Source organism: Rutilus rutilus (assembly GCF_951802725.1).
Source record: "Rutilus rutilus genome assembly, chromosome: 2".
In the NCBI taxonomy this organism is placed as follows: Eukaryota; Metazoa; Chordata; class Actinopteri; order Cypriniformes; family Leuciscidae; genus Rutilus; species Rutilus rutilus.
Window position 1 is genome coordinate 16,523,217 of NC_140210.1, and position 27,259 is coordinate 16,550,475.

General features: G+C 38.4%; 1 protein-coding gene across 2 annotated transcripts in view; it reads left to right on the forward strand.

The window, feature by feature from the left end:
* The window catches only part of tll1 (tolloid-like 1), a 51,977-nt gene that overhangs the window by 18,510 nt on the left and 6,208 nt on the right, over nucleotides 1-27,259 (forward strand). Inside the window, exons 3-18 of one of the 2 annotated variants that reach the window (XM_084402936.1) lie at nucleotides 1,107-1,217; nucleotides 3,617-3,697; nucleotides 5,216-5,386; nucleotides 5,459-5,576; nucleotides 10,853-11,031; nucleotides 12,350-12,455; nucleotides 12,547-12,671; nucleotides 15,534-15,649; nucleotides 15,849-15,951; nucleotides 16,079-16,195; nucleotides 16,990-17,135; nucleotides 18,512-18,707; nucleotides 18,802-18,927; nucleotides 19,303-19,463; nucleotides 19,572-19,752; nucleotides 23,253-23,378. In XM_084402936.1, coding sequence (XP_084259062.1) covers nucleotides 1,107-1,217; nucleotides 3,617-3,697; nucleotides 5,216-5,386; nucleotides 5,459-5,576; nucleotides 10,853-11,031; nucleotides 12,350-12,455; nucleotides 12,547-12,671; nucleotides 15,534-15,649; nucleotides 15,849-15,951; nucleotides 16,079-16,195; nucleotides 16,990-17,135; nucleotides 18,512-18,707; nucleotides 18,802-18,927; nucleotides 19,303-19,463; nucleotides 19,572-19,752; nucleotides 23,253-23,378 — 2,163 coding nt within the window. Of the gene's footprint in view, nucleotides 1-1,106; nucleotides 1,218-3,616; nucleotides 3,698-5,215; nucleotides 5,387-5,458; nucleotides 5,577-10,852; nucleotides 11,032-12,349; nucleotides 12,456-12,546; nucleotides 12,672-15,533; nucleotides 15,650-15,848; nucleotides 15,952-16,078; nucleotides 16,196-16,989; nucleotides 17,136-18,511; nucleotides 18,708-18,801; nucleotides 18,928-19,302; nucleotides 19,753-23,252; nucleotides 23,379-27,259 lie in introns of both variants that reach the window. The other variant, XM_084402935.1, reaches the window with a different exon arrangement.

Here is a 27,259-nt window from a genome sequence, read left to right on the forward strand (position 1 = left end):
GAATGTGGAGAGTGTCAAAATAAAGGTGTATATCGATATCTTAAGTGTGGAATCGATGTATCGTTCGTATCGTATCGTTAGACGTTATATCGATGTATCGATCCATATCGATGTATCGTTACACCCCTAGTAAAAAGTCAACTTTGCAATTGCATCTTTAAATATAAAAAAGGAACGCTTTTCTTGGAATTTTCTATATAATTATAACAACTATATCATATCCTGCAAATTTTCTCTGTAAGATGTTCTCTTTTTTAATATATCTGAATTTATTTTAAGGTGCTGTTTTAGACTGTAGCAGAGTCCCACAGATAAGTGGAGTGGGGTTAGATCAGTGCTAATATTAGTTCTCTATGAAGGGTGTGATCCACAGGAGACTCCAGCTTTATATGAATGTGATACGGAACACAATCACCGATTCAGGCTGAACAATGTCCAGGGAATCGATGGGGGAGGGATGTATGCTTGTATACACACGTGCACATACACTCACAAACAATAGTGCAGTTCACCGTTACGTGTACATACGCATATGCTCACACACATGCATGCACAAAGGAAAAGTATATTCCAATATGGAACAATCAAGATAGCTTAAAGCATGGTCCTCATTGTTTATTGTTTTATATCAAGGTTGAGGAGTGAATGGCCTGCCAAAACTACTCGGACACACAAATGGCGTATTATCTCCTTTTTCATGGCCATGTCTATGACTTCCTTGGCGACAGGCTAATTTAAGGATGTATGATGTCATGAGTCATGACTGTAGTTGAACATTAGGGATCTTGGGACAAGCGTGAACAGGGTTGCTAAGATCCCAACAGGAAGTATGTATGTGTTCCCTGACACTCCCCTGTTAATTTTTAATAAGCATTTGAGGGTGCGAGAGAGAAGGGAAAATTGACAACCCAAGATGTTTCCTCTCATGTTAACTTGTCGATCAATTGCATATGCAGCAAACCTTAAATTAGCATCAGTCAATAGCTCAGGCCACACTGATCTGAGTCGTAATCGTGTCTGCCAGCACTTAGACCATCAATCTATGATGCTGCCAGAGTGTGTGTTTGTGTCCTCTAATAATATCCTTCTCTGTTTCTTTTTTCCAGCTGTATTTTGGGGAGATATTGCCTTGGATGAAGAGGACTTGAAAATGTTTCAGATCGATGGGACGATAGAGCTTTCGCAGCAGTCACATGGGAGACAGGGACACACATCTGGTAAGACACATCAGATATCACAGGGCTCCAGACTCCAACAAAAGTTTAAAATTGGCCAAATTGCAAAGAAGTTACTCTTAGTTATTTAGCAGTTTGAATCTGACTCGGTCTGTAAATCGTTCTGAGCCCTTACTGCGTTCACAACTGACTGAGACGTCCTCAGTTTTGTTTAAGATTCTGATGCACATGTTTTTTCAGCTGAGTTCAGTAGCAGATGTACAGTAGACAAGGTTAAAGCTGCAGTCAGCAGCTGCTAAGGGTTGTGGATGGTTTCTGGTGCAGAACAATAACAATGACTCGTTCTACAGTCAAGTTCAAGGTTTGCGCTTCTGTCTGACTCAGTCCTTGAAGCCTCTTGTGAGCTTTTTTCATCCTGATGTCAGACCTTCCTCCAGGCGTTAAATTCTCTGATCTAGCGCTGGCCTCTGTGCAGTTTCAACTGCAGGGTAGCACATAGAAACAGGCACACACACTCAGTCAGTAGCCTCTGTGGATTGTGGATTTAGGATAATGTCTTGATCAGTCTGAGATGCTGAGCTGTCATAAGGATGGAATAGATGTCCATGATTGTGTTGTGGGCTCTGGGTGATTTAAAGTCATTAAAGTCATATTGAAGTTGAAGAATGTGTGGGGATATTGAGGAGTTATTGGGGAGTTTATAGCTTCAAGTGATTAGACTTGATAAATGCTCCTGTCTCAACTCCACTGCACCATCAGCAAACAACTGTGTGTGTTTGCATAGCAAGGTCTTTGTCTTTTACTCCTTATGTAATGAGAAAAGTACAGAAGTGTGTGTGTGTTTCTTTGTAAGTTAGAATAATTGTTAACAAAATCCATCCTTGCTGTTATCTAAACTGGCCAGTCATGTGTGTGTGTGTGTGTGCACGTCTTTCCCAATGGCATGTTAAGGTAAACTGTCAGTGTGTCTAAAACATGATACAATCATTGGTATTCATTGGTATCCAAGTCATTAGTAATGACTACCCACAGACTAAGAGCACTTTACCTTGCTGGTAGCGGCATTGTCAGCAACATTACCTTTATCATTGTCTGAGTCTTTGGCAGCACAAAGACGGAAGTGAGACCAAAAAGACGATAAGGATTCAGCTTCGCGTTTCCGTTCTGAGTGGGGTTGTTACAGGATGTGCCACCGGGGCAAAAGGGCAAACTGCATCAGGACCACGATTAGCAGGAGAACTGATGCATGTTCAAACCAGTCAGGACAGGTCCTCCTTGGATATTTCCAAATTTATCAGGATGCTGTCATGTAGACAGCAGCACGCACTTGTATACCTGCCAGTACAATGTGTGTGAGATTGTGCGCACATTAATCCCAAAGCTCAGACTTTTCCTGTGTCTTGGATTTAGAGTTTTGTTTGTTCCTCACTTTCCTGTCCGCATCACAGAAGTTCCAGAGAGAGAGAGAGAGAGAGAGAGAGAGAGAGAGAGAGAGAGAGAGAGAGAGAGAGAGAGAGAGAGAGAGAGAGAGAGAGATAGGGAATAAATGCAAAAGGAAGTTAGCAGAGGAACAGAAATGTGTGAATGGACATGTTCAGTGAGAACCCTGGGAGTGAAAGAACAGAGTAGGTGAGATGTTGAATGAAGGAAAAGAGGGTGGCGAATGGAGGCTGAGGAGAGGTGAGGATAAATGGATAAAATAGGTGTGATAATGGCAGACAGACAGTGATGGAAGTTTCTCGGCTAACTGACTGTGTTCATGTAACATTATAATGGTACATTATAATGCAATTTTAAACTTATGGACTATTGGACATTTCCTACTTCCCACTTGTGATTACAAGTTTGTCGCATTCAGGTACTTTGTTGTTGGAAAGAACAGGAATCATGGGGGATACCAGATTTATTTTTGCCTATTTATTTGGAAAATCTTATTAAATCCAAAATGATAATCAGCATCCCATTCATTGACAACAATATAAACATTCACCGCGCTATCTAGATAGACAGATTGCTGACAATTCAGGAATTTTGGTCAATTACAGACTATTTTCGCTGTGTATAAAACATACAAAACACTTATTAAACATACAATACACTTATCACACATTTTTCATACATGTAAATATGCACTACTTTAACGACAAGACAAGGCGATGTAACTGTTGTGGGGGAAAAAACTAACAAAGAATACCAGTCACAGCAGCCGCCCTACTCAGCAACTTGAATATCAAAATTATCCCAGAGATCCCCAGTGGTAAAATTGACTTGAGAGGGTTGATTATCGTATTTTTGATAATTCCGATAGCATGTGAAGGCAGCATAAGCAGTAGCGTTTACTCAATGCTTAACAACAACACCCACACAATGTTCTCATAACATTATGAAATCCCTCTTACAGCATTCTTCAAATAACTCTCTTGTATGTTTCTTTCTCTCAGGTGGTCTAGGAGAGCATAATCCCAGTAAGAAGAGAGGTTCGTTATATCTGTTGCTTGACAGAATACGACGGTTAGGTTTTGGTAAGTTCACCCTTTAAACATAGACAAAATTGAAACACTGGAAATGTTTTTGTCCTGTTTGCCCCACAGCGCCATTAACAAGACCTTTAGAAATTAGCATTAAAATGTATTTACAAATGCATGTGATTCTTTTTTTCTTTTGTTTGGAGCTCAGAATTTTATAACTCTTATTTTATTGATAACTCAATCTTCCGGTGAAATGACAGGCTTCTTTCTTGTGACGTATGCCAGACTTCTCCAATCATTTTGTCTGCTTAAATCTCGTCCCTTTCTTAAATTCGTCCTCAAGCTCGCATTCAGATCTGCCTCCATCCAAACAACTACAGATAGTTGGAACTTAGTCCCCAGCCTACATTTTTGTCTTTTCTGTTAATCTGTTCCATTTGGACGTACGTCACAGTATGGATGAAAATATTAGTTGTTACTCCATTACCTAACAGCATATTTGTTTAAATTTGAACACACAGCCTTTGTATTGCCAATTTTAATTCTCATGAAATTATTTACCCGTAAGAAACACTGAATTCAATCATTCCACAATATTTCAGAGATGCTGTGTCATTTAATTAATACAGATTTTTATTGTTTAGTATTTGCATAGTCCATGCGTTTTGATGCAGTTTGAGAATTATAGAACCTATGTTTGTAATTTGAAACACTTTCGGACTTGCCTGACAGTCGAAACGAGCCAGATATTCAAGAGTATATGATGCCTATGATCCTTTTTCCCCCAACTCATTCAGCACTCCAATTAGTCCAACTGTACACTGATCTGAGGACTGTCTGCCAAGTGTTTCATAAAGGGGGCAAAATTTATGTTTATAATGTCTTTTGCTGAAAAGCATAAAGTATAATAAATAAAATGTACTGGAAATATAACAGTGATCTGATGTAAGTAGTTCTCGAGTCAAAAGCAGTACACTGATAGCAGTTCTCTCTCGAGTCAAGAGTCGGTTATTGGTTACAACTGTTCTCGAGTCACCAGTACATGGAACTGAGGAAACAGTTTGAACTTGGACATGTCCAGGATAAACCGATGAGCTCCTGATACAACGAGCATGCGTGAACTAATCAGTTGACTTTAATGAGGGGGTGAAATTAAAAGGTATTTTTATGGCTTCTCATGGTTTATGTAAAAAGGTCAGTTGATTAAGACTAGTTATCTTCATTTTATATGCTTTAGACATGTAAAAAATCCACGTTTCACATCATTATTGGGTGCACTAATAATAGAATTGCATATTATACGTGACGTCTTCGCGTTATTACATAAACGAACTGGTGAATTGATTTTTTTAACTGGTTCATTGAAACAAGCTTTCCGAAAGAAGCAGTTCACGGAAAATAATCGTATTTCTCATCACTTTCAACCTTTCATAAAGAATTTTGTCTTCATGAAAATTATATATTGGGTATGGGTATAATTTTTTCATTGTGACATATGTCAGGGTACGATATAGTACACAAACCTACTGTTAGGTGTTTTCTATCATTCAATCTACTCTCTCTATGGTGCAGAGTCGTGGCCAGTGAACAGCAGTAAAGATGTGTCGAGCTCCAAGGCTGGAGGGAGGAGTGTAAACGGCGGCAGAGGTGTGAAGTCTCGAGCGCCACGTGCTGCCACATCCCGAGCTGAGAAGATCTGGCCCGGAGGAGTCATCCCTTACGTCATAGGAGGCAACTTCACCGGTAAATGTGTTTGTTTAACATCAGCATATGAATGTGTGTGATTTACAAATGATTTCTGTGTGTGTTCCTCAGGAAGTCAGAGGGCCATGTTAAAACAAGCAATGAGACACTGGGAGAAACAAACGTGTGTCACCTTCATTGAGAAAACTGACGAGGAGAGCTACATCGTCTTCACCTACAGACCCTGCGGGTTCGTGTTTCTGTTTTCACTATAATCAGAATACATTTTAGAATAGTAGTGCACACATTTATACTGTGTCCTTGTGTTTTTGGCACCAATGTACTCATTAACATTGCTGAATGTTCAGTCAGTGGTCAGCTAGTGGAATTTCTCTCCAGCCTGCGTTTCCACTGACTTTAGAGCCAAATGATAATGTAACTGATAATGTTACTACATAACCCTTGCACAATCAAACATCCAGAGTAATTTTGGTCCAAAGTAATCTAATTCAGCACTTTTTGACATAACAAGCTAGAAGCTACGTTTGAATTATTGATCACAAGTCATAATCAATCAATTCGTACATTTGATACAAATTAAATCAATACATTTTATGCAGTGAGACTTATTGAATGTCTTAACATAATGTCTGTCAACTGAACGCACATGACCGCATTGGGTGATTCTAGTGTTTACAGCTTTGTTGATTATTTTCAAGTGAATAGATTTGTGTAAACTAGTTTTAAATGTCATCAGCTAGACTAATTTGTTGTTTTGAAAACCTTCACTTTAAAGTTGTGATGTAATGGAAGTAGTGACCGATCTTTTCTTCCGTGTTGTGTCGCACGTCTAAGACGGATTATCGAAAAAGAAAAAAAATGTAGGGCTGGGACTTGGTTCTATTCATCGGTTGTTGATTGGATGGAGAAAGATCTGAATATGAGCTTGCAGATGACTGTAAAAACGGGGAGAGGTAAAATTATAACAAAAGTTCGATAAGTGTTTGATATAATGTTTATGCACTAGGCAAATAATGCTGCGCATCCGTGTTGTTGCGACATTCGCACTGGTGCCATTTGCCTGACTGATAAGCGCTGCCATTTCTGTTGCGTATGAGAAACATTAAATGGCAAAAGCAGAAAAAGCGTAATGAAATAGAGCTGCTCGTTTGCACCGTGCGCCACTTGGAACATTTATCAGCTCGGCACAAAACACACCGCAGTGTTAGCATAGAGCGAATGCATTTACTCGCTGACCGCCTCAATCATGCAGCCACTAAACAACGCTGCAATATCCAGTGAGAAGAAACCACAAATTGAATGATTTATGATTTAAACTAATTAAAAGCCAGATGAAACTGACATTCATTCTCGCTGACATTCTCACCAACACTGATGTGAAAAACAAGAGAACCATTGAGATACAGTTACAGTTAGGAGAAACATTGAGATACAGTTGGAAGGCTTTTCAATCCGCAAGTCACTAACATTTACCATGATTTACTGTAGTAACTGAAACCATGATATTGTGGCAGAAATGTGGGATATTCGTATAGTTTTTTTTAAATATTATTAACATAGACATTAAAGCAGAACTTGGTAACTTTTTTAACTTAATAAAACTGTCTAGAAATCATTTGGATGGTTAAACAACCTGTTCTGGTGATATTGGTGACTTTCCCCGCTCCCCCCAGCGTTCCCAGGCGGAAAACCAACCTTGCAACTTGGGGACTACCGTCCCGGCAAGATAGAAATTGGAAGTCTCGTGAGAAGCGAGAACGAGAACGAGCGCGAAACACGAATTGCTTTACGGCAATTCGACATAACCACACACGCATGTATGATGTATTACCAGATTACCCACCTCGGTAGACATAGCTCCACACGATACAGTTGGCTTGCTCCGATCAAAACAAACGCACATGAGCAGCGGTAGAGAGGGGGAGGAGGCCGCCGCAAGTGAGTTTTTTACGACCGTGTTGTGAAATATACGCCCCACAGCTGTAGGGGGAGCTCGTGGGGAAAACATGCGACAACAAAAGGGAAAATCAGCGAAGAAGTGACTAGAGTTCGCTAGAGTTGCCGAGTTCTGCTTTAAATGTATCAAAGGAGTTATTGAACATAATAACAGGGTTTTTATTTGTTTGTTATTAAGCTATAGCATTTTTGTGTATTTGTATTATACTAAATGTCTTTAGGCTACTGTTTTTCATAACAAACACCATAGAAATAATATACCGGTAGTTACTTTTTACCATGGTAGTAAGGTGCAATGCGTAGATTTCGGTGTGGCTGATATGATCCAAATACTATGGAAGACCAAATTTGACCCTATAAAAATGTTAAAATTTGTACAGATGTTACCGTTTTTGTTAATGAACATAAATTTACTGCTGCATCCTAACTCATCTACTGCTAGTGTCACTCAACTCACGCTACTGTCAAATGTGCATTTCTAAGAGACAAACACATGTAATATTCATTTGTGAAATGGTCACCTGCTTGGCAAGTGTTTGTCATGTTCTGATGATAAAACCACAATTAATTGTCTGGTTTTTCTACAACTTTCAATTTGACTTTAAACTTGAAAAAAAGAAAGAATTGACTGATATGACATTTTTTTGGCCATATTGCCCAGCCCTAGTTTAAGTGGACTAAATGCCTGGAGAAATCCGGCATACGTCACCAGAGAGAAGTCTGAGGTTTTACTGGAAGGTCTAGATGTATTTTAATAAAAAAATTACAAGATTACATTTTTGTTCAAAAAATTAGTTGTTTACAATAATATCAATAGCATGCATTAGATAGGGTGTATTTTTTATTTCATACTGACTTTAAAGTTCCTGGTTTGAAACCAGAAGAGAGCTCTAAACCTTATTTTCTTCAATGAGTGAAACACTACAAGGTTGGCTACCATCTCTAGCACCGGTCCTTTGGTAGTATATGAAATCTAGTTTAGAGTTTTGATTCTTGACTTCTGCAGGCTGTTTATAGTTGACATGTATTGAAAGTAAAAAGGTTAAATGAAACTCAGTGTTCATTAAGGAACACTCAGATACTCAGCTCTCATTGTTATGAGTGTATCCTGTAATGTGTGTTTGAAACAAAGGTATGTGTGTGTTTGCGAGAACGAGGGAGTGAGAGTCGGCTGAGACGACTACAGTCGGCCTGGCTTTCCTTCCTCTCCCGTTACCACGGTGAGCAAACCATCCATTGTTCTTAGGAATGGAATCCCAACAGTGTGTTAACAAGGAAGAGAGAGAGAGAAGGGAAGTCAGAAATCACATAAGTCTAGATAAATATGTTGTTGGCGATTGTTCGTATCTGAAAACATTGCTTTTAATTGATTATTTGATCACATGGAACATTGTTTAATGACACAACACCTAATAAGAAGGTTTTTAACCACTTATAGAAGTGTTATCAGTCTATGAATGTCATATCAGTTATTATGAATAGAAACTGAGGATGCGAAATGTCTGTAAAATGATGTTGATGGAAGGTGAGGTGAAATAATGAGGCAGATCCAGACAGATTACAGAGAAATAGACAGAATGACCATTGACAGAAGGACAAGACTAGATTAGCGGAGGGGAGAGAGGTAGAGAGAGCATTACATAATATTATCCATCTCAGTGCAGTCATATCTCTTATAATCAGCAGACGTCATTCAACTATAAACCTGCTGACAGACCAACACAAGCACTGAGCGTTAACCTTCTACGAGTCTGTATATGCTTTTTAAGCATTTGGCATGTAGCTTGTGCCCATGTATTTATGTTGAGAAGGTGTTGACATGCTTACTGACTGACTCCTTTGCACAAATATGGATTAAATATAAAGACAAGATTTTACAAGGTTGGATATTTGTAGGTTGCATACCTGTGTGTAGATTGTAAGCAAATCACTAGTTAAAATTTAAAATTTAGTTCAGGTCAGTTTAATTTGTTTGTATAGCACTATCTTTTATATAATACAAATGGTTCCAAAGCAGCATTACAGAAAATTACAGACACATTTTTATTGTTGTTTTGGTTCAATATTCCATTCTGTGTGTTTTATTTTGAGTCTGTTTCCTTTTATTAGTTTGAACATAGTGTGTGTGTCTACTCCACACTTTCATTGGCTATGAAATGAGGGATTAAGGTGTTCTAATCCAAGTTATAAATAGTGAGCGACTGGAATCGAGATTACTGCTTTGTTTGTGTCTGAGACATTCTTAATGGTAGACTATTGAGATTCAATCTGGATTCATTCACAGGTTTTTTTTACCCTATTTCCACCTGGTATTTAGACTGTTTTAGGATTTCTTTGAGACCCTTCCCTCCCACTATAGTGCTGATCACTTTGTATACGTATCACAAATAACGCATCTTAAAAGTGGGGTAGGCAATTTCAGAGAGGCTAGCAATAGCAAGCTAGCTTTGAAAGTATTAGATCCCACCCATTGTTTTCAAATCGACACACCTCTTCCAACACGTGTATCATCTAGAATTCTGTGTTTCCTAGGTTTAAATAGGAATTTGCTTGGCCATTCATGTGCCTGGACCTCGTAATTACAATATTTCTGACTCCACTTGAAGGATACATCAAATTACAACATTGTAGCACCCTCAGTCTTCACTTTCATACAGCATAAATACATCTCTCTTGAGTCTTGCCAACATACTATTGTTATTCAGAAAAAAACAACTGAAAAAAAAAATAATAATAAAAAAGAACAGCATACAGAGCTGGTCAGCATATAGAAACACAGCTGACCACAACACACACACACACAAACGCAGTCAGCAGGGTTGTGAGGCCACTGGAAATATTGCTGTTAATAATAATCGGATTTGCAGGCTTGTACAAACACCAGCAAGTGAAACAATTCACCTTAATGTGCCAAATATTCTCGCCTGCTTAATGCTGCACACATAATACAGTGCAAGTTGAATAGCGCTGTGCAGACACAATCGTAAATATCGTAATTCTTTTTCTCAAAATATTGCATCAAAAAATAAACATCTTGGGGACAGTTTTGGTACTGTAGTGGACAAAATTCCTTACTTGATGTCCAACTTAAAATCTGGCTTCTGGAGCAAAACAACTGCTTTAGACTGTCTTATGGGACTTACTTTGGGACCTACCTATCTCTCTTTAGTTCCTCTTTGTCTCTCCTGCGATTCATGGCAGTAGCACTCAGTCAGAGGTGAACAATGGTTGCTTATTTGTCGTTAAGGAAACAACACAGCAAGAATCTGAAAGCTAACCTCAACTCACCCTAATCTCTGTTAATCAGCTCTCATCATTTCACACTATCCCCTGCTCACCCCACAGTAAACTACATAACCCCAAACAACTAAGCATTATCCCAGCTCACCTCCCATCACCCCCTCATTACAATCATTGTAGCACTATAATGTATGACACTCCTGTGACATAACCAGAATCTGAGTTATTCAAGCGTGGGATGAGCCAATAAGATGCTGACATTTAATAGAGATCTTCAGACTTTTAACTTTTTATATTTTGGTTCTCAAGGTGTTGCTCTTACGTCGGTCGCCGTGGCAATGGTCCCCAGGCAATATCAATTGGGAAGAACTGTGACAAGTTTGGCATTGTCGTTCACGAACTTGGACACGTAATTGGCTTTTGGCACGAGCACACACGACCTGACCGTGATGATCATGTGACCATCATCCGTGACAACATCCAGCCAGGTACTGCATGACCCCATGACTCAAGTCTTTGCATCCTACCAGGTAACTGCTAGATCAATATGGCTGCATATGACTGAAATGAGAAAATCAAAGATGTTTTTAATATGCTCTCATAATTTTGTGTCCATCCATTACCAAAATCTGCATGCTTCAAAACGTTCATAAAGACATTGTAAAAGTAATTTATGAATCCATGTCTTCTGAAGAGACAAGATCGCTTTATATGATTTAACTAAGCAAATTTAATTAAGGCTTTTATTCACACATAAACATTGATCAATGCAAATACATATAGCTCATCAAATATAGTAAACACGGAAGCTCAACTGTGGTTGCTTGACGCGTGAGAACAAACATATGTGGTTCTCACACGTCAAGCAAGCACAAACTATCCATTTAAATTAAGATTTGATGAATGAATTTGCATGTTGGACTTGCATTTAAATAACATTGTGTCAGTTACTGTATGTTAAGAATTTAAATACCATCTTTGGTATTTATTTTAGTCACTCTCGGTGGTCACAGGCATTTTTTCACGGCTATCACAAGAATGGAAATGGGGCTTGGCTTCAATTATTTGTTCATACAGACACTATTTGAGCTGCTGTTGTATGAACAGAACAATTCAAGAGTTCAACTGTTAGTAAATAGAGCCTAAACACACTGTTTGAGCCTGTGAGCCTAAAAATCTGTTTTAAAGGATTAGTTCACTAAAAAAAAAAGTCCTGATAATTTACTCACCCCCATGTCATCCAAAATGTCCATGTGTTTCTTTCTTCAGTCGAAAAGAAATTAAGGTTTTTGAAGAAAACATTCCAGGATTTTTCTGACAAAATGAGAGGGAGTTTTTTGCCCTTCCCTACCTTTTTGAACCGGAGTACACAGACAAATAACTTAGACAGATGGCGTGACGGGTGACCTTTCCAACGTGATGACGCCATGCGTGGCACATCTCAGAGATGGTACACGATGGTCATTTGTGGTTAAAAAGTATATAATAATTATTTTTTTTAATTTTTTTTAAATGACCAATTGTTTTGCTAGATAAGACCCTTATTTCTCGGCTGGGATCATGTTGAGCCTTTGAAGCTGCATTGAGAGTGACATTTGAACCTTCAAAACATTGGTTGCCATTTAAGTCCATTATATGAAAAAAAAATCCTGGAATGTTTTCCTCAAAAACCTAAATATCTTTTCGACTGAAGAAAGAAAGACATGGACATCTTGGATAACATGGGGGTGAGTAAATTATCAGGAAATTTTTGTTTGAAAGTGAAGTGAACTAATCCTTTAATGAGTCTTATCTGTGTGCACTCAGGTCAGGAGTATAACTTCATTAAGATGGAACCCGGGGATGTCAACTCTCTTGGTGAGCCATATGATTTTGACAGCATCATGCATTATGCCAGAAACACTTTCTCCAGGTGAGACTTCTGTCACACAAAAGAAATTTCACACTCAATAATTTAATACACAGCTTTCCAAGCATTCATCTTTTGTCTTTCTCTTCCGTAGAGGAATGTTTTTGGACACAATTCTTCCCTCTCGTGATGAGAACGGCGTCAGGCCTGCTATTGGTCAAAGAACTAGACTAAGCAAAGGAGATATTTCACAAGCTAAGAAGTTGTACAGATGCCCAGGTAGGCCTACAGTGTGTAAGTGTGTATGTGAGAGAGAAAGTGAAAATTTAAATGAAGGAAGATCAAGGGTGTTAACTGCAGAATGATGACCTCACTTTATGAGCAGAGAAGTGTATCCAGCTATATATTTGTGCGTGTTAGCTTGCATGTGATCATTTGTTTTGTCAGTTTTATGATGCACATATGTGTCTCATTGGGTAGCACAAATGCCTCACAGCAAGAAGGTCGCTTGTTTAAGTTCCAGCTGAACTAGGTGGCCTTTCTATGTGGAGTTTGCATGTTCTCTCCATGTTGGCATGGGTTTCCCCGGGTGCTCTGATTTCCCCCACAATCTAAAGACATGCAGCATATGTGAACTGGAGACATAAAATTGCAACTCTACATGGGACAGGTGGTTTGTTGAATGGATGGGTGAGCTTTTTGTTCAGAAAAGAGGAGAGGGCCACCCTGACATTTCAGGGATAAAGAGCATAAGATTCTCTCGCTCAACTGCCTGTGTGTGTGTGTGTATCTATGTGAGTGGCATATGAGTGTGTTACTTTACTGCTGTATTGTTTTGAGTTCATGCACTAGTGAGGGTGTGTGTAAATGCGTGATGCATGGCCTACTTACATACAAAGACAAAGCTCTCTCCCTTCCACCATGTTAACTGTCTGTGACAAAATTTGTGAACTGAATGCCCACTTTCATTTTACAATTTGCCTGAATGAGCAGTTTTCTTTTAAACACATAATGGGAAGTTAAGTAGAATGTCTGAACTGTTCTTTTCTGTTCAAGGTATGTGAAGGGAAAATTCTCCAAAAAGGACAAAAAGCATAATAAAAGTCCCCAAATAATTCATGCAAGTCTTTAATTATATTTTTGTGATGCTTTTTTGTCCTTTTTGGTTCTTGACTGTATAAATCACCATTGACTTTCTTTGAATGGAAAAGAGCAGCTTGGATATTCTGCCTAACATCTGCTTTTGAAGAAAGAAAATTAGGGCTGTCATATTCATTTAAAATAAATTACTGAAGCACATGAAATTGCATCATTAACGTAATTTACGTCATGCAGTTAGATGATCTTAGAAGTTGGGAGATTATCACACTGAGCATCTACAATGGCGGCAAGCACCTGTAACCCTGGTATGCAAAAATTTCTACTCTAACCCTTTAACCCGATTTTACTTCTCTGTTTGCGATCCGATCTTTTTAAGCCGCTACACTCATAAAACGTTTTCAGTCAAATTATCCAGTAAACCAACTCATTCAAACAATCAGTCCAAAACAGAGCTAATGTAAAGAAACAACAAAAACAACAACAAAATACCAGAGACTGCAACTGCAACAGACACCCACATTGACAAGCGCTTGCGTGAAGGGATTATGAGATAGCCGCAACTTTAGCTTAAAAGAATAAAAAGACATTTTATCGGTCAAAACTTATGAAGAAAAATAGCGCAGGATGAAAAAAACTGGACAAAGATGAAACTTTTTAGAAGTGTGGACCGCCTGCATTGGTGCACGTTATCCAGTGGAGAATACTTAGGTTATACGTTTTACTGTACGCATACGCGAGCGTACACATAAAAAAGAAGTATACTTAACCAAGGGCTTAAGCACGCATGAGTCCATTATATTGATGCACAAACAAACCATGTACAGGTATGTGCACTCTCAACGCACTGATCGCACATTGTATTTATGCACAGACACATTTCAGTACATTCACGTTGTTTCCACACACATTCAGTATAATGTTTTGATTTGTCATTTGAATGTTGCTGTGTTTAGTAATTCTGTCCGTGTACTGTAGTAGATATATGCAGTCAGGTCAAGGCAGTTGGTTTAATTTAGTTTTTTTCTTGGCATCTCCATGTGGTCTGTTCAGTATCGCAAATTGACTTGTCCAAAATGTAAACAAGCTCTTTGCTGTTGCACTGAACACATACTATACACTGTGAATTCTGAAAAGGTTTTTCTGTAATGTTTTTTTTTTTTTAATTATGGGCGCTTTAATTTATGAATTGTATGAATTTACCTCGAAAAAAGCTTGCAGAAAATAATTGTTTTTTGAGAATCACCCTTAAATCTGTTGGTTTACTTTGCTAGATGTAGCAAATGATGACAAAATGAACATGTTAAACAAGATAAATGGTGTATGCTTAATTGCGATTAAAGTTTTGAAAGTTTTGAAAACTATTGTTGTAAGTCCAACGTTCATATCTCTGCTGTTACAGGTTATCAGCCAAAGTTTAGTCTGAAATGGGGTGACTGTCTCCAACCTAGCCACAGATAACAGCTTATCTAATGTGTGACTGTGCACCGGATTGTTCTGTGACTTGTGACTACATCTTTATACTTCCTTGAAATTGACACCCAAAAACACCTACATATGCAGTCACTGTCCAATGAGCTGTGATGAAAAACAAGAGGCCTCTCAGACTAATGTTTGGCCAACCGCTACATCGCTAATTGGGAGGAACATTTGGCAAATATTAGCAGAACATTTGGCTTCTCTTGAACAGGGAATCTGCATCCTTATCCTGCACTGTTTGGCTCCTGAGATCTCATTAGAACCGTCAATAGGTCTTTGTTACTTCATTGTGTGTGTGTGTATCTGTTTCCTGCACTGCTATTTAGCGGTGGCGCTCGTCTGATTAATGAGTGAATTATTCGAGTCGGTTCTTTTAATTAGTTGGTCAAAAAGACTCGATAATAATTCACTGAATCTTTCAGAGCGACTACTGAATTATCGTCTAATTGAAGTTATGCATTCAAGTTTTTTATAATAAATGGAAATGTTCAAATACTGCAATATTATGCAAAACAGTTTTTCTGTACACTCATTAATCGTGTTATTGTGTTGATCTCTTTCCAGCATGTGGTGAAACACTACAGGACTCAGTGGGGAATTTATCATCTCCAGGATATCCTAATGGGTACCCATCATATACACACTGTGTATGGAGGATCTCCGTCACACCTGGGGAGAAGGTAAGACACTTCAGTGTGTTAAGTGTGTGACTTTACAAAGGTTCATTACACTGAACTGTTCCACAGTCATCTGTATCTGCGATTTTCAATCCTTTTTTCCCCTGTAATTTTCTTCACTATGAGGTTGTAGATAAAGAACTTTGATCCAGCGTGTGAAGTTTGACGTATTTGACAGCTGCATGTGTGCTGCTCATTTCAGATAGTGTTAAACTTCACCACTATGGACCTCTACAAGAGCAGCCTGTGCTGGTACGACTACATAGAGGTTCGTGATGGATACTGGAGGAAAGCGCCATTGCTGGGTACATACATACTAGTGGACTCACCAGGAATAATCTGGAATTTATTAAGCAATCATGAATCACCAATGCATGCTTATGATGGAACTATTACTTATATTTTATTGTGTGTGTGTGTGTATCTGTGCAGGTCGTTTCTGTGGTGATAAAATTCCAGAAGTTTTGGTCTCCACAGACAGTCGGATGTGGATTGAGTTCCGCAGTAGCAGCAACTGGGTTGGAAAGGGATTTGCAGCAGTCTATGAAGGTGTGTGTGTGTGTTAGGGCTGTCATAATATCAGATTTTCACTACAGGGTTATTTTGTCCAAAAGAATTTGTGATCAAAAATATTATAGCGATATCCATAGAAAAAAATGCTATTGTGTTTTCTTTTTTTGACTAATGAATCACACTCAAAATACAAGTGTAGACAGCTAGAGAGACATTTGTACAAAATTGTACAAAATAACTTTCTGTTGATTGGTTGCAGACTTAATTGTCTAACACTTGGTATTTTTATGGAATCCATAATGCATGGGTGCAATGTTATGGGTGCAATACTAGGATGGACAGTCAACCAAATGGTGCTGGATTTCGTGTGATATTATCATATGTGTAGTATTACTATTATATCAGTATATATTTTAATTTATTTATCAAGGTTATCGTCAACACCAGTATATTGCGACAGTATATTGTGTATGTGAACTATTATGAAGCAGTTTCTTGTTCATTGCAATTTAATGTCTTAACGGTGAAGTGTGCGGCATTAGAGACACAAAAACAGGATTGCAAAACGAATGACTGCCATCTTCCATTGGTCAAATCAACCTACAAATAGATTGCTTGTAGCTGACTGCATATTAAATATATAAATATAAAAATATTTGAATAATTCAAATGACATCAGCTTCAACTTTGTATCTTTTTAAAACTACTATTACAAAACAATAACATTGAAAATGTAAGAAATAGCGTTGCAAATTGTTTAAATAAATAATATTAAAATATTATTCTAATAAATAAGACAGTTTAGACCAATCTCTTTTTGTGTCCGGTAGCAATATGCGGAGGGGAGATCAGTAAGGACTCTGGACAGATTCAGTCTCCAAACTATCCAGATGACTACCGTCCGTCTAAGGAATGTGTGTGGAGGATCACAGTGTCCGAGGGCTACAGCGTGGGCTTGAGCTTTCAGGTCTTTGAGGTGAGGTTATTGTCTCCTCTTTTTTGGCTGTTTTCTGTTTAAGTATTTCCATTCAAGTACTATTTTCACTTTAGCATTCTTCTTTCATTCTCCTCTTTTTCCTTTGTCTTTTCATTCTGAGAAGGAGATGAAAAGAGGAGAGACATGTGGGCTGTTTAGTTTATGCTTATGATATACACACATGAATAGACATTGTCAAGGTGTTTTTCCTGTAAGACTGCAGATGTGTGAGGCCAAAAGACAGGCATGTTTGATTATTTACATTAAAATGTCAGAATGTTGTTACAAGTCCTAAGTATGTATGCGCACCATTGTGTGTGTCAGTAGGTCAAAGGTGTTGAATTGTTCAGAGGAAACGGAAACACACTCTCTGCCTTTGCATACACACATTCACACTTTCTTTTGCACGTATACAGTCTATGTATAAAAAGAGCAGGACGTATACAAGACCTGAGAGCCTGGCATATTATATACACAGAGACGCCTGAGATCCTGTTTTTATTGGATTGGTTTCCTAGGCACTGACACCTACTGTAAGGTGCCATATAAACTCTAATGCCATTATAGGTGGCATATTATGTCCCTTTTCACAAGATGTAATATAAATCTATGGTGTCCCCAGAATGTGTCTGTGAAATTTCAGCTCAAAATACCCCCCAGATCATTCATTATAGCTTGTCAAAGTTGAGTTGCTGCTCCCCACCCCCATTCAGAAGATGACCGATCCTTTACACGAGCTTCGGATACAAACAATAACAAAACACACAAATTTCACTCATCCAAAAACTCAGAAATAACCAGTAGCGGAGTGCAGCCTTACAGAGAGACTCAGGAAGAGGTTGCGACTTTTAGACGCACCTGGACGTTTCTGAATGGTTTGTGGATACATTTATGTAGTTGTTGTAGAGTTACATTGATTCATCTGTTTCTGGGGGATTTCTGTTGAAAATAAATCTCTTGTCTCATCTGAGGCTGGGACTCTAAGTAGTGTTCTGTGCTCGTCTGGGCAGCCAACGACAGAACAGTTTGCATGCTTTGCTCAAACTTTTGCCATTGCGTTAGAACTGGTTACACTGTTGTCGCTTGCGAAAACCAAATGGCGGCGCCGTGGGTGGAAACCTGCAGATTATGGGGCGGTAATATTTTGATAAGATCCCCATCATATGTCAGAAGGGGAGCAAAATCTGATCGGCTTATTTTTTAACATGCTTGCAGAGAAAGGCTTACCAAAACAAAGTTACTGGGTTGTCACTTTTCACGGTGTCTGGGTTGGTAGATGCACCGGGGACCCAATATAGCACTTAAAACCCCCAAAATGCAGATTTTCATGATATGTCACCTTTAACACATACTGTATTGTCCCTGTGTTTGTGCAGATCGAGCGACATGACAGCTGTGCATATGACTATCTTGAGGTTAGAGACGGTTTGTCTGAGAACAGCCCTCTGATTGGTCGATTCTGCGGCTACGATAAACCTGAAGATATCCGTTCCACCTCCAACACCCTCTGGATGAAATTTGTCTCTGATGGGACTGTAAATAAAGCAGGCTTTGCTGCAAACTTTTTCAAAGGTACACACACATGTACAAAATAGCTCTATCAGAAGCTGATTTGTTGGCCATTGTCTGTTCAACTGATGTCACTCTGTGTGTGTCATTAAAACAGAGGAAGACGAGTGTCTGAAGCCAGATAATGGCGGCTGTGAACAGAGATGTGTTAACACATTAGGAAGCTTCAAATGTGCCTGTGATCCTGGATACGAACTGGCCCCTGACAAGAAAAGCTGTGAAGGTAAGAAAGTGTGTGTTTGTGTGTCCACGCACTGCACCACAGGTGCTTCCGTCTGCTTGACTCAGACATGCTCAGCGGATGTTCATGCCAAACTAAACAGTTCAGGAAAACATCCGCAGTCAACAGGAAAACAACAAGAACAAACCGCAATTTGGCTACACTCACTCTGCTCAGAAACCACATGATTTCTGTCATTAAAAAAGTACAAAGTGTTGCGGCAACAACACTAAAATAACACAAAAAACCATCAAAGACCTGTGCTTTAGTTTATATTTAATTAAATGCTTATTAGTCTGTTTACTGCGAGAGAACTGGAGACAGAATATTTCACTTTTGTGTTTTTAAAACTTTGTTCTCACTCTTTTTCTCTTTCAGCTGCATGTGGTGGCTTGCTGACTAAGTTGAACGGCACAATCACCACCCCAGGTTGGCCTAAGGAATATCCTCCCAATAAGAACTGCGTGTGGCAAGTGGTTGCCCCCACTCAGTACCGCATATCCATGCAGTTTGAAGCCTTTGAACTTGAGGGAAATGAGGTGAGAGACTGTGTGTGTGCCAGTGTGTCAGAGTGCATATTGTTTTATGTAGATAGAAAGAAGGATGGATGTTTATCGGTGTATTATTTCTCTAATTTATATGTACAGGTGTGTAAGTATGACTATGTTGAGGTGCGGAGCGGCTTGTCATCTGACTCAAAGCTTCATGGGAAATACTGCGGAACAGAGGTTCCAGAGGTCATCACCTCCCAGTACAACAACATGCGAATCGAGTTCAAATCAGACAACACAGTCTCCAAGAAAGGCTTCAAAGCTCATTTCTTCTCCGGTAAGACCACCATGCCAGCGCTTTTCATTTGAAATTGAGATTTGGAAGTCTTTAGCTGTGTTTTGACACCTCTATCCAAGCTCGCTTGTATATATGAATTTCATAGTGTAAATTTCGAAAGCTTTTGAAAGGCCCTCTCTCTCATGTGACTGTATCGTGAGAAGTTCTCTGGGTTTGGTTTGAAAATTTCATTGTTGGAACAGACTGTACAAAAGTATTAATCCAAACACTGAAACCTGGACTTTAGCATAATTGTGTTTCTGACCTGTTTGGATGTTCGATTGCCACTTGTGAACGTGAAATGTAGACATTTTGGAGTAACATCTGGAAATGTCTGTAATCTTAGACATTTAATGTGCGCTGACAATGTAATTTGTAAAATGAAAACTTCAAATGTGTGTGAAACAGGGCATTCTTTTCCACAGACAGGCCTGCTCACTGCAAAGAGAGACTCTTTATATTTTTGTCCTGCCAGGACGTTGATAATGATGTGCCAGATATGATTGGCCAGCAGGTCATGTCAAGGCGTGTTTCAGGTACAGCCTTCTCTCCCCTGATTGGGAATGGATTTACCCTCATGTCTGAGGTGCCTTTAAGAATCCATTCGTGTTATTGGACACTGGGCTCTGTCTCTATGGCAACAAATGTCCCAGCCTTTTGGGTCAGCAGCATTTGTTGAACATGCATGTTCATGCAATACGCATGATAAGAAGAAGATGGTGCAACTTTTACAAATGGTTAAATATTATTTGCATCCATTGCATCCTACTATTAACATGATTCAGTTTGTCTGACTAGAGCTAACAAACTAATTATAAATAAAGCAGGTAATATATGCAGAAGATTCAAATGACAGTATTATAATCTCATAATGCTTATAATGCATTATAGACTGTACAGGAGAAAATGAGATGTGAGTTTGTGTACAAATATACTTTTAATATCTTCTGATAATAGATGAATAGTCCAGTCAGCTTCATGAAACAAGAATATCAGTTGTGTTCATTTCCTCCCCCATGCAGTGAATCCCTGTTTTTATTATTATTATTTCATAATCTCACACCCATGAGAACTAGAAGATATAAAAAGGACTCGAATTGGTTGGCAAAGTTACAAAGAGAAAGAGAGATTTTCTGATTCAAGAAGATGAACCAGATAAACAAACTAGATCCGTCTTTGTTGGGCATAGCAACATTAAAGTTTAAAAAGTGTAGTTTCTTATTGAAGAAACCCCCATTTTAAGGTGTGTCCCTCCTTTTTCAAATCAACCCACTTTTTTGACATTTTAATAATTTGTTTATTATTTACATTTTATTAGGATTCATTTTAGATTCTATGTATAGTTAAAGGTGCCGTAAGGGATTTTATTCGTTTTGCCCTCATGCCTACTTCCCAACCATACAACCTTTTCTGAAACCCAGTCAATCTAATAAACCCGAATGCATAAGAAATATACATTTTTCTGACTGGCTAATTTTCATGTTTAAAAAATGACACAGCTTATTACTTTAAGCTGAAGCATAAGCAGGGTCTGCCACTTTATGAGTCATCTGTTTGTATTTGGCTCTTCTTGGTGGATTTGTAGTGTATAAATGGAATGCACAAATGAATGTTTTGGGCAAACACATGGCACTGTATATGTAATGTGTGTGAGTGGGAGAGAGAATAATCTCAATTCTCAATGAGTTATAATAGCATCATTCTCATTGTCTGGAAGTCCCTGAGGTTGGATTTTTGCTGGCCCAGTGCCGCGAGGCTTAGGGAGGTCCCCAGAGCTCTCCCTCACGCTCCTGATCTGTGTGAGTGTGTACTGAGCCGAACGAGAGCGCCGAACTGGAAACAGTGAAAGAGGGGATTCATTTCTTGTATATGCACAGGAAAGAAAGCAAGATTCTGATACGCTTGACCTGTAAAATAATTTTTTAGAGTAGGGTTGATTTTTGTGAGACACACATACAGCACACTCTTATCTCTTCCGCTGTGGCATTTTATGATTAAGTATTAATTTCAGTGGAAAAATAAAGATCTTTTGTCCAGAAATGGAACTATACTCGCTTCGCACAATAAAACAACAGGAAAATGTTCAAGACAAAATACATGCTTGAAAACAGCATTAATTATGAAAAATGTGTGGTGACCCACAAAGACTTGGGTCTCTTTAGCTCTCTCTCCATCTGTTATGCATTGGGTTTGATGATTATGCTGGTGGTTTTGAGCAGTGGTTGAAGTGTGATAATTAGCTAAACCTGAGACTTCCATGGAAATAACAGCTTTTGACTCAAGGGACGCTGCGGCGTATAGATGCACAATGGGCGGAAAAAAACATAAGGAATCATTGACCCAAAAAAATAAAAATAATGCACCAATTACTCATCCTCATGTCGTTCCAAACCCTTATGACTTTCGTTAATCTTTGATACACAAATGAAGATATTTTAAATGAAATCTGAGAGATTCCTGTCGTTCCATTGACAGCTACGCAACTACCACTTTGTCGCTTTAAAATGTTCGTAAAGAGATCGCAAAAGGAATCCATCTTAACCATGTCTCTTCAGAAAATTTTGACTAAACCGCTCAATTCATATGAATTAATTTTACGATCTTTTAATGGATTTTTTTGAAGAGTCAAATTGGTCAGAAATCTCTCAGATTTCATTAAAAAGATCTTCATTTGTGTTCCGAAGATGAACGAAAGTCTTAAGGGTTTGGAATGACGTAAGGGTGAGCAATTGATGACAGAATTTTCATTTTTGGGTGAACTAACCCTTTAAGTGACACATTTAGTTTACACCTATCAGATGCACAGACTAAATATGCCATCAGTTTTTCTTAATCGCTTAGTACTTCCTCAACAACATACAGTATGATTCTCTCCTGTCTTCTCTGTTTTAAAGGGGGCATTTGTGCACAATTATATATCATTTTATTTGCAAGAGAGTTGTTTTTGTGCCCAGTTAACTAAAGGATTATGCAAATCATAAAATCTATCTATAATATATGCATTTATAATTAGCCCAATTTACATAGAATGAAGGTGTGTTTGTGCTAGAAAAAATACCAGTGGCGTAATTTAAATATGGTGCTGCCTTGTTTCAGTGCATTTAGAATGTGGTTAAATTGATTTTGGGTGGTTAGCGAATAAGATGCCGATTTCTGTATTGAAATATCACAGATAAAAGTGACATTACTGTGAATTTACCCATTATTTAGTTTTCTTCTCCCTATTTTTAAGATTTGCTTCCATCTCCTTTGGTTATTATTTAACTAGTATAGACATTTATTTATTATTCATCACAATGCAATTACTCTTTACAGAAAATCTAACTCCTGATGTCAGAATTTATTATGCTGAAGAGTTCAATTTCTCTCAACAATCGCAGGCCATCATCTCTCATGCAGATTTCAAAATGTCTCAATCAAAGGATATAAAAATAAGATGAGAAATCAAAATGATCTGGTTGGATCTCACTGTTCGTCTCTCTCTTCTTTTTCTGTTACAGATAAAGATGAATGTTCAAAGGATAACGGTGGATGCCAGCATGAGTGTATCAACACTATTGGCAGCTATGTGTGCCAGTGCCGCAACGGCTTTATTCTGCATGAGAACAAACACGACTGCAAGGAAGGTATGTACAGGCACTCGCAAAGAATAATAGTGGCTAGAAGAGGAGAAGTGAGGGTATTCATCTGGCAGTGTCACATCTAGCATGTGTAAGCATGTTGGTTTATACTACATTCTGCTGAAGACGAGCAAAAACCCACAAACAACAAAGAAAAAAAAAACGTCTTCTCAGCATTTAAGACGTAGATTAAATCATTTTCCTGCTGGTTTTCTGCCCGTTCATTTTTTTTTTTTTTTTGCCTCTATTCAGGCTTTTAAATATAAATTACAATTAAGATTCCACTTATAAACAATCCAATGTTTTTCATATTTTTCAATGGGGCCATATTATGAGGAGTCTGATTTCAATTTCAATCTGACCTTAAAGCTGCATTCCGTAACTTTTTTGGGTTAAAAATGATCCAAAATATTTTTTTGAGCAAGTACATAACCAGCCAGTGTTCAAAACTATGTGCTTGCCTTAACTCGATTCAAAACGGTAAGCTTGTAATAATGTTTTTAATTCCAGTGGTACTGGTGGATTTCCGCAGGAAATTCGAGCATGTCTTTGCATCATTCCGTCACATCTGTACACATAAAGAAGGTGTCTCGGCTAGTAGGCTATGCTGCTAGTGAGGATGTTGGAGGTGGAGATTTATAGCCTTTTCTCACAGCACTTGATATAATTAAACTTATCAATTTGATGGCGGATCCAGAAAGGTTCAAACGACAATCACCAGTGACAACTGAAGATTCACCCGTTGTAAAACTGGCTACAGAAAAAAAGAGACAGCAACCGAGCCCATGCGAAAACAAGGATAAATATCGGAAAGGCATTAAATGTAGTCACGCAATGCTGATGTTAAAATTAACAATTTGAGAACAAAGTATAATTTGCACGGTTTGACGTGATAGAGGCACAACCCACGTAAAGTTGATAATTCCGCGAATAACTGCAATTGCAGATTTCGAACAGAGATGAAAAACTACGGACTGTAGCTTTAACAGTTGTAGCACATTTCAACATGGATTCTTTGCAGGCTTTAGAGTAACTTTGTTATGAAGGATGGGGTAGTTATTGTATAAATAAAAGCTACACTGAAGCCGATACACTGGAGTACACAACAAAGCATGGATGATCATTTCACATGCGAAGAGGCCATGTCTTAAAGGCATAGAAGCAAAACTTGTGAGAGTGAGGTCAGATAAAATGATGACAGACAAAACTTTTAAAACCATTTAATAAATAAATAATCTAATAATAAAGCAGTGTAAATAAAATAACAAATGTGGTATTAATAGTTAGAGCTGCATTATAAATACAATAAATGAGGTGACTGAACTTAAAGCATTAAAGTACACGTTGAAACAGTTGTCCTCCAGATTTCCACACATGTTGAAGCATTTAGATGGCCTGTTATAGTCAAACAGTGTCTCCCACTAAACCTCGCCTTTCATACAAGCACTGTCAACCTCCAGTGCAGCTCTGCCCTGCAGGCCTTTTAACATTTTTGTGGGCTTTGGAAAGTTTAAAGCAGTGTGTGTGTTTCTCTTTGAAAAGAAAAACAGTTAGACCTGAGGAGAGGAGGATAGAGATATTACCCTTTAAGCTCCAGAGTCAGGGTCAAGAAGTTAAACCAGCGGCATCCTGGAATACACACGCACGCACGCACGCACACACACACACACACACACACACACACACTCTCAGTCTTTACTGTCTCTTCAAGGCTAGATCACTGACTCTGATTTTAAACATCTGGAGTTTCACAAAGCTTCAAAGTCTTAATCCTGCTTCTGTTTTCATTTTCCTTTGTGCATGTGCATGTATGTGCGTAAGATGTGTATCTCTTATAAGTAGCAACACTAGACCAGCTTTACTAGTTATCTTATACAAGTATTACTTGTGTATTACCATTTACACAAGAATATTATCATAACAAAGTCAAGAGGGCTGTCTGGTATATTGTGCCTTTAATTATGGTACTGTAAAATTAATTATTTTGTCATGTGCAGAGAGAGAGAGCAAAACGTAGATAGCCTATGGAATGATATAACACACTTATAAAGTTTGACCTAGAAACACACTCAAACTCCTTTCAAGTCACCTTATGTATACACATTCAAACAGATGCACAAACCAACAGTGTGTGTGTGTGTGTGTGTGCGTGCGCATGTGTGCATGTGTGAGTGTGAACACCAGAGGCAAAATACTGAAAATACCTTTGTTAACTAATGCACACTGACCTGATTATCAGAGGGAATAATAGAGGCTTATCCAGACTTAGTGCGCGTGTGTGTGTGTGTGTGTGTGTGTGTGTGTGTGTGTAGTGTGATAGTGGTAATTGGTAATACTGTAGATGATACAGTGGGGTCCAAAAGTCTAATTCCACATTAGATTAAAAAAATAAAAAAAATAATACAGTTATGATATAAAGTGAAGAAGAATCAAGTAGAGTTCAGAACATCTTCAAATAAGCATATTTGTGTGACTGGCCATGTGAACACCTTTGTACAAAAGGTCAAATTGTCAGCTTCTATTGAAGCACAAGATTTTGGAACATTCTCAAATCATGCTTGATAAGATGATCATCAGGTTTTACACAAATTTGTAAAGTTCATGCAGTTCAAGTGGTTCTGTCACTGAAGCAGAAGGGAGACATAAGGCAAGGCAAGTTCATTTATATAGTAATATTTCATACACAAAGTGCTTTACATCAAAAAAAAAAATTTGTAACGAAAAATGGTGATAAAAAAGGTTAAACAAAAACCAGAAAATAATGAATAAATCAATTAAAGGAGTCATAACCTAGTATTACATTGGATACCTACTGCTGTATTATAGTCTTTCAGGCCCTTCTAAAAAAGAAAAGTGGAAAAAAAATAAACACAGACCTACTTTTACCCTTATTTCTGAAGGCATTATTGTCTCGCGAGATCAATGCGATGTTTTGGCTGTCGTGGACGCTCTATATGGCTCTGCACGCCAGTTGAAAGGGTTGTTGGGACAGCGTCATTAAAAATGAATTTCATCCACTGGTCCCTGATAGTTTCGTCCGATTTTGGGAGATAAAACACATTTACATGTTTTTTATGGCAATCAACCACAGAGCAAGTCCGGTGTGCACTCGGTTTCTCCATCTTTCTCGACTGAACTGAATATGAGGGGGAGAGGGGAAGGGCAGGCTTCCTGCTGCGGTGTCCATATATGGTATATCCTACTACCTCATGACGTCAAGAGGGAGCTGAAATCAAAATCTCGTATTTGAGTGCGCGTGCACGCGCGCTGGTTTATTTACCCTGAGGTAAACAAACGCTTCACTTTTAAATATCGGCTTCCCGGCCAGTGTATAATCGTTAGTCGATCATAACATACATTGATTCTCGTGGAAAAGTGAAAATTGCAGGTTATGACTCCTTTAAAAGAACAGTATAAATTAAACTAAATATGAGCCAAAAAAGACAAAAGGCTCAAATATACTCATGCACATTCATCAATTCAACTTTTTATGTAAAATAAAAGAATTTTCACTAGTGGTCTCAAACTTTCGGCCCCCACTCTTATTTGAATACAGAGAAAGACACAGCAGGTCGGATTGTTCTCATTCTTTCATACAGTATTGGATAACACCCACTCCAACACACATATACACACTCAGCAGGGTTTTGGTGAAAATGTTTTTCTGACCTGGTTTCTCAGGGTCACAGCAGGTTAACTGACGGCGTGGATCTAGCTGTAATCACTTGACCTTGTGCACACACATAAGCACACTCACAGACACGGTTTGCCAAAAATTTCAAAGGAATATTTTGAATATTTTCTAGTGAGGATGGTCGAGGATAGGTTAAAGGAGGCTAGTCTCCTGTAAGAGATATTTACTCTTGCTCATTAGAAAGGGAAGTCTC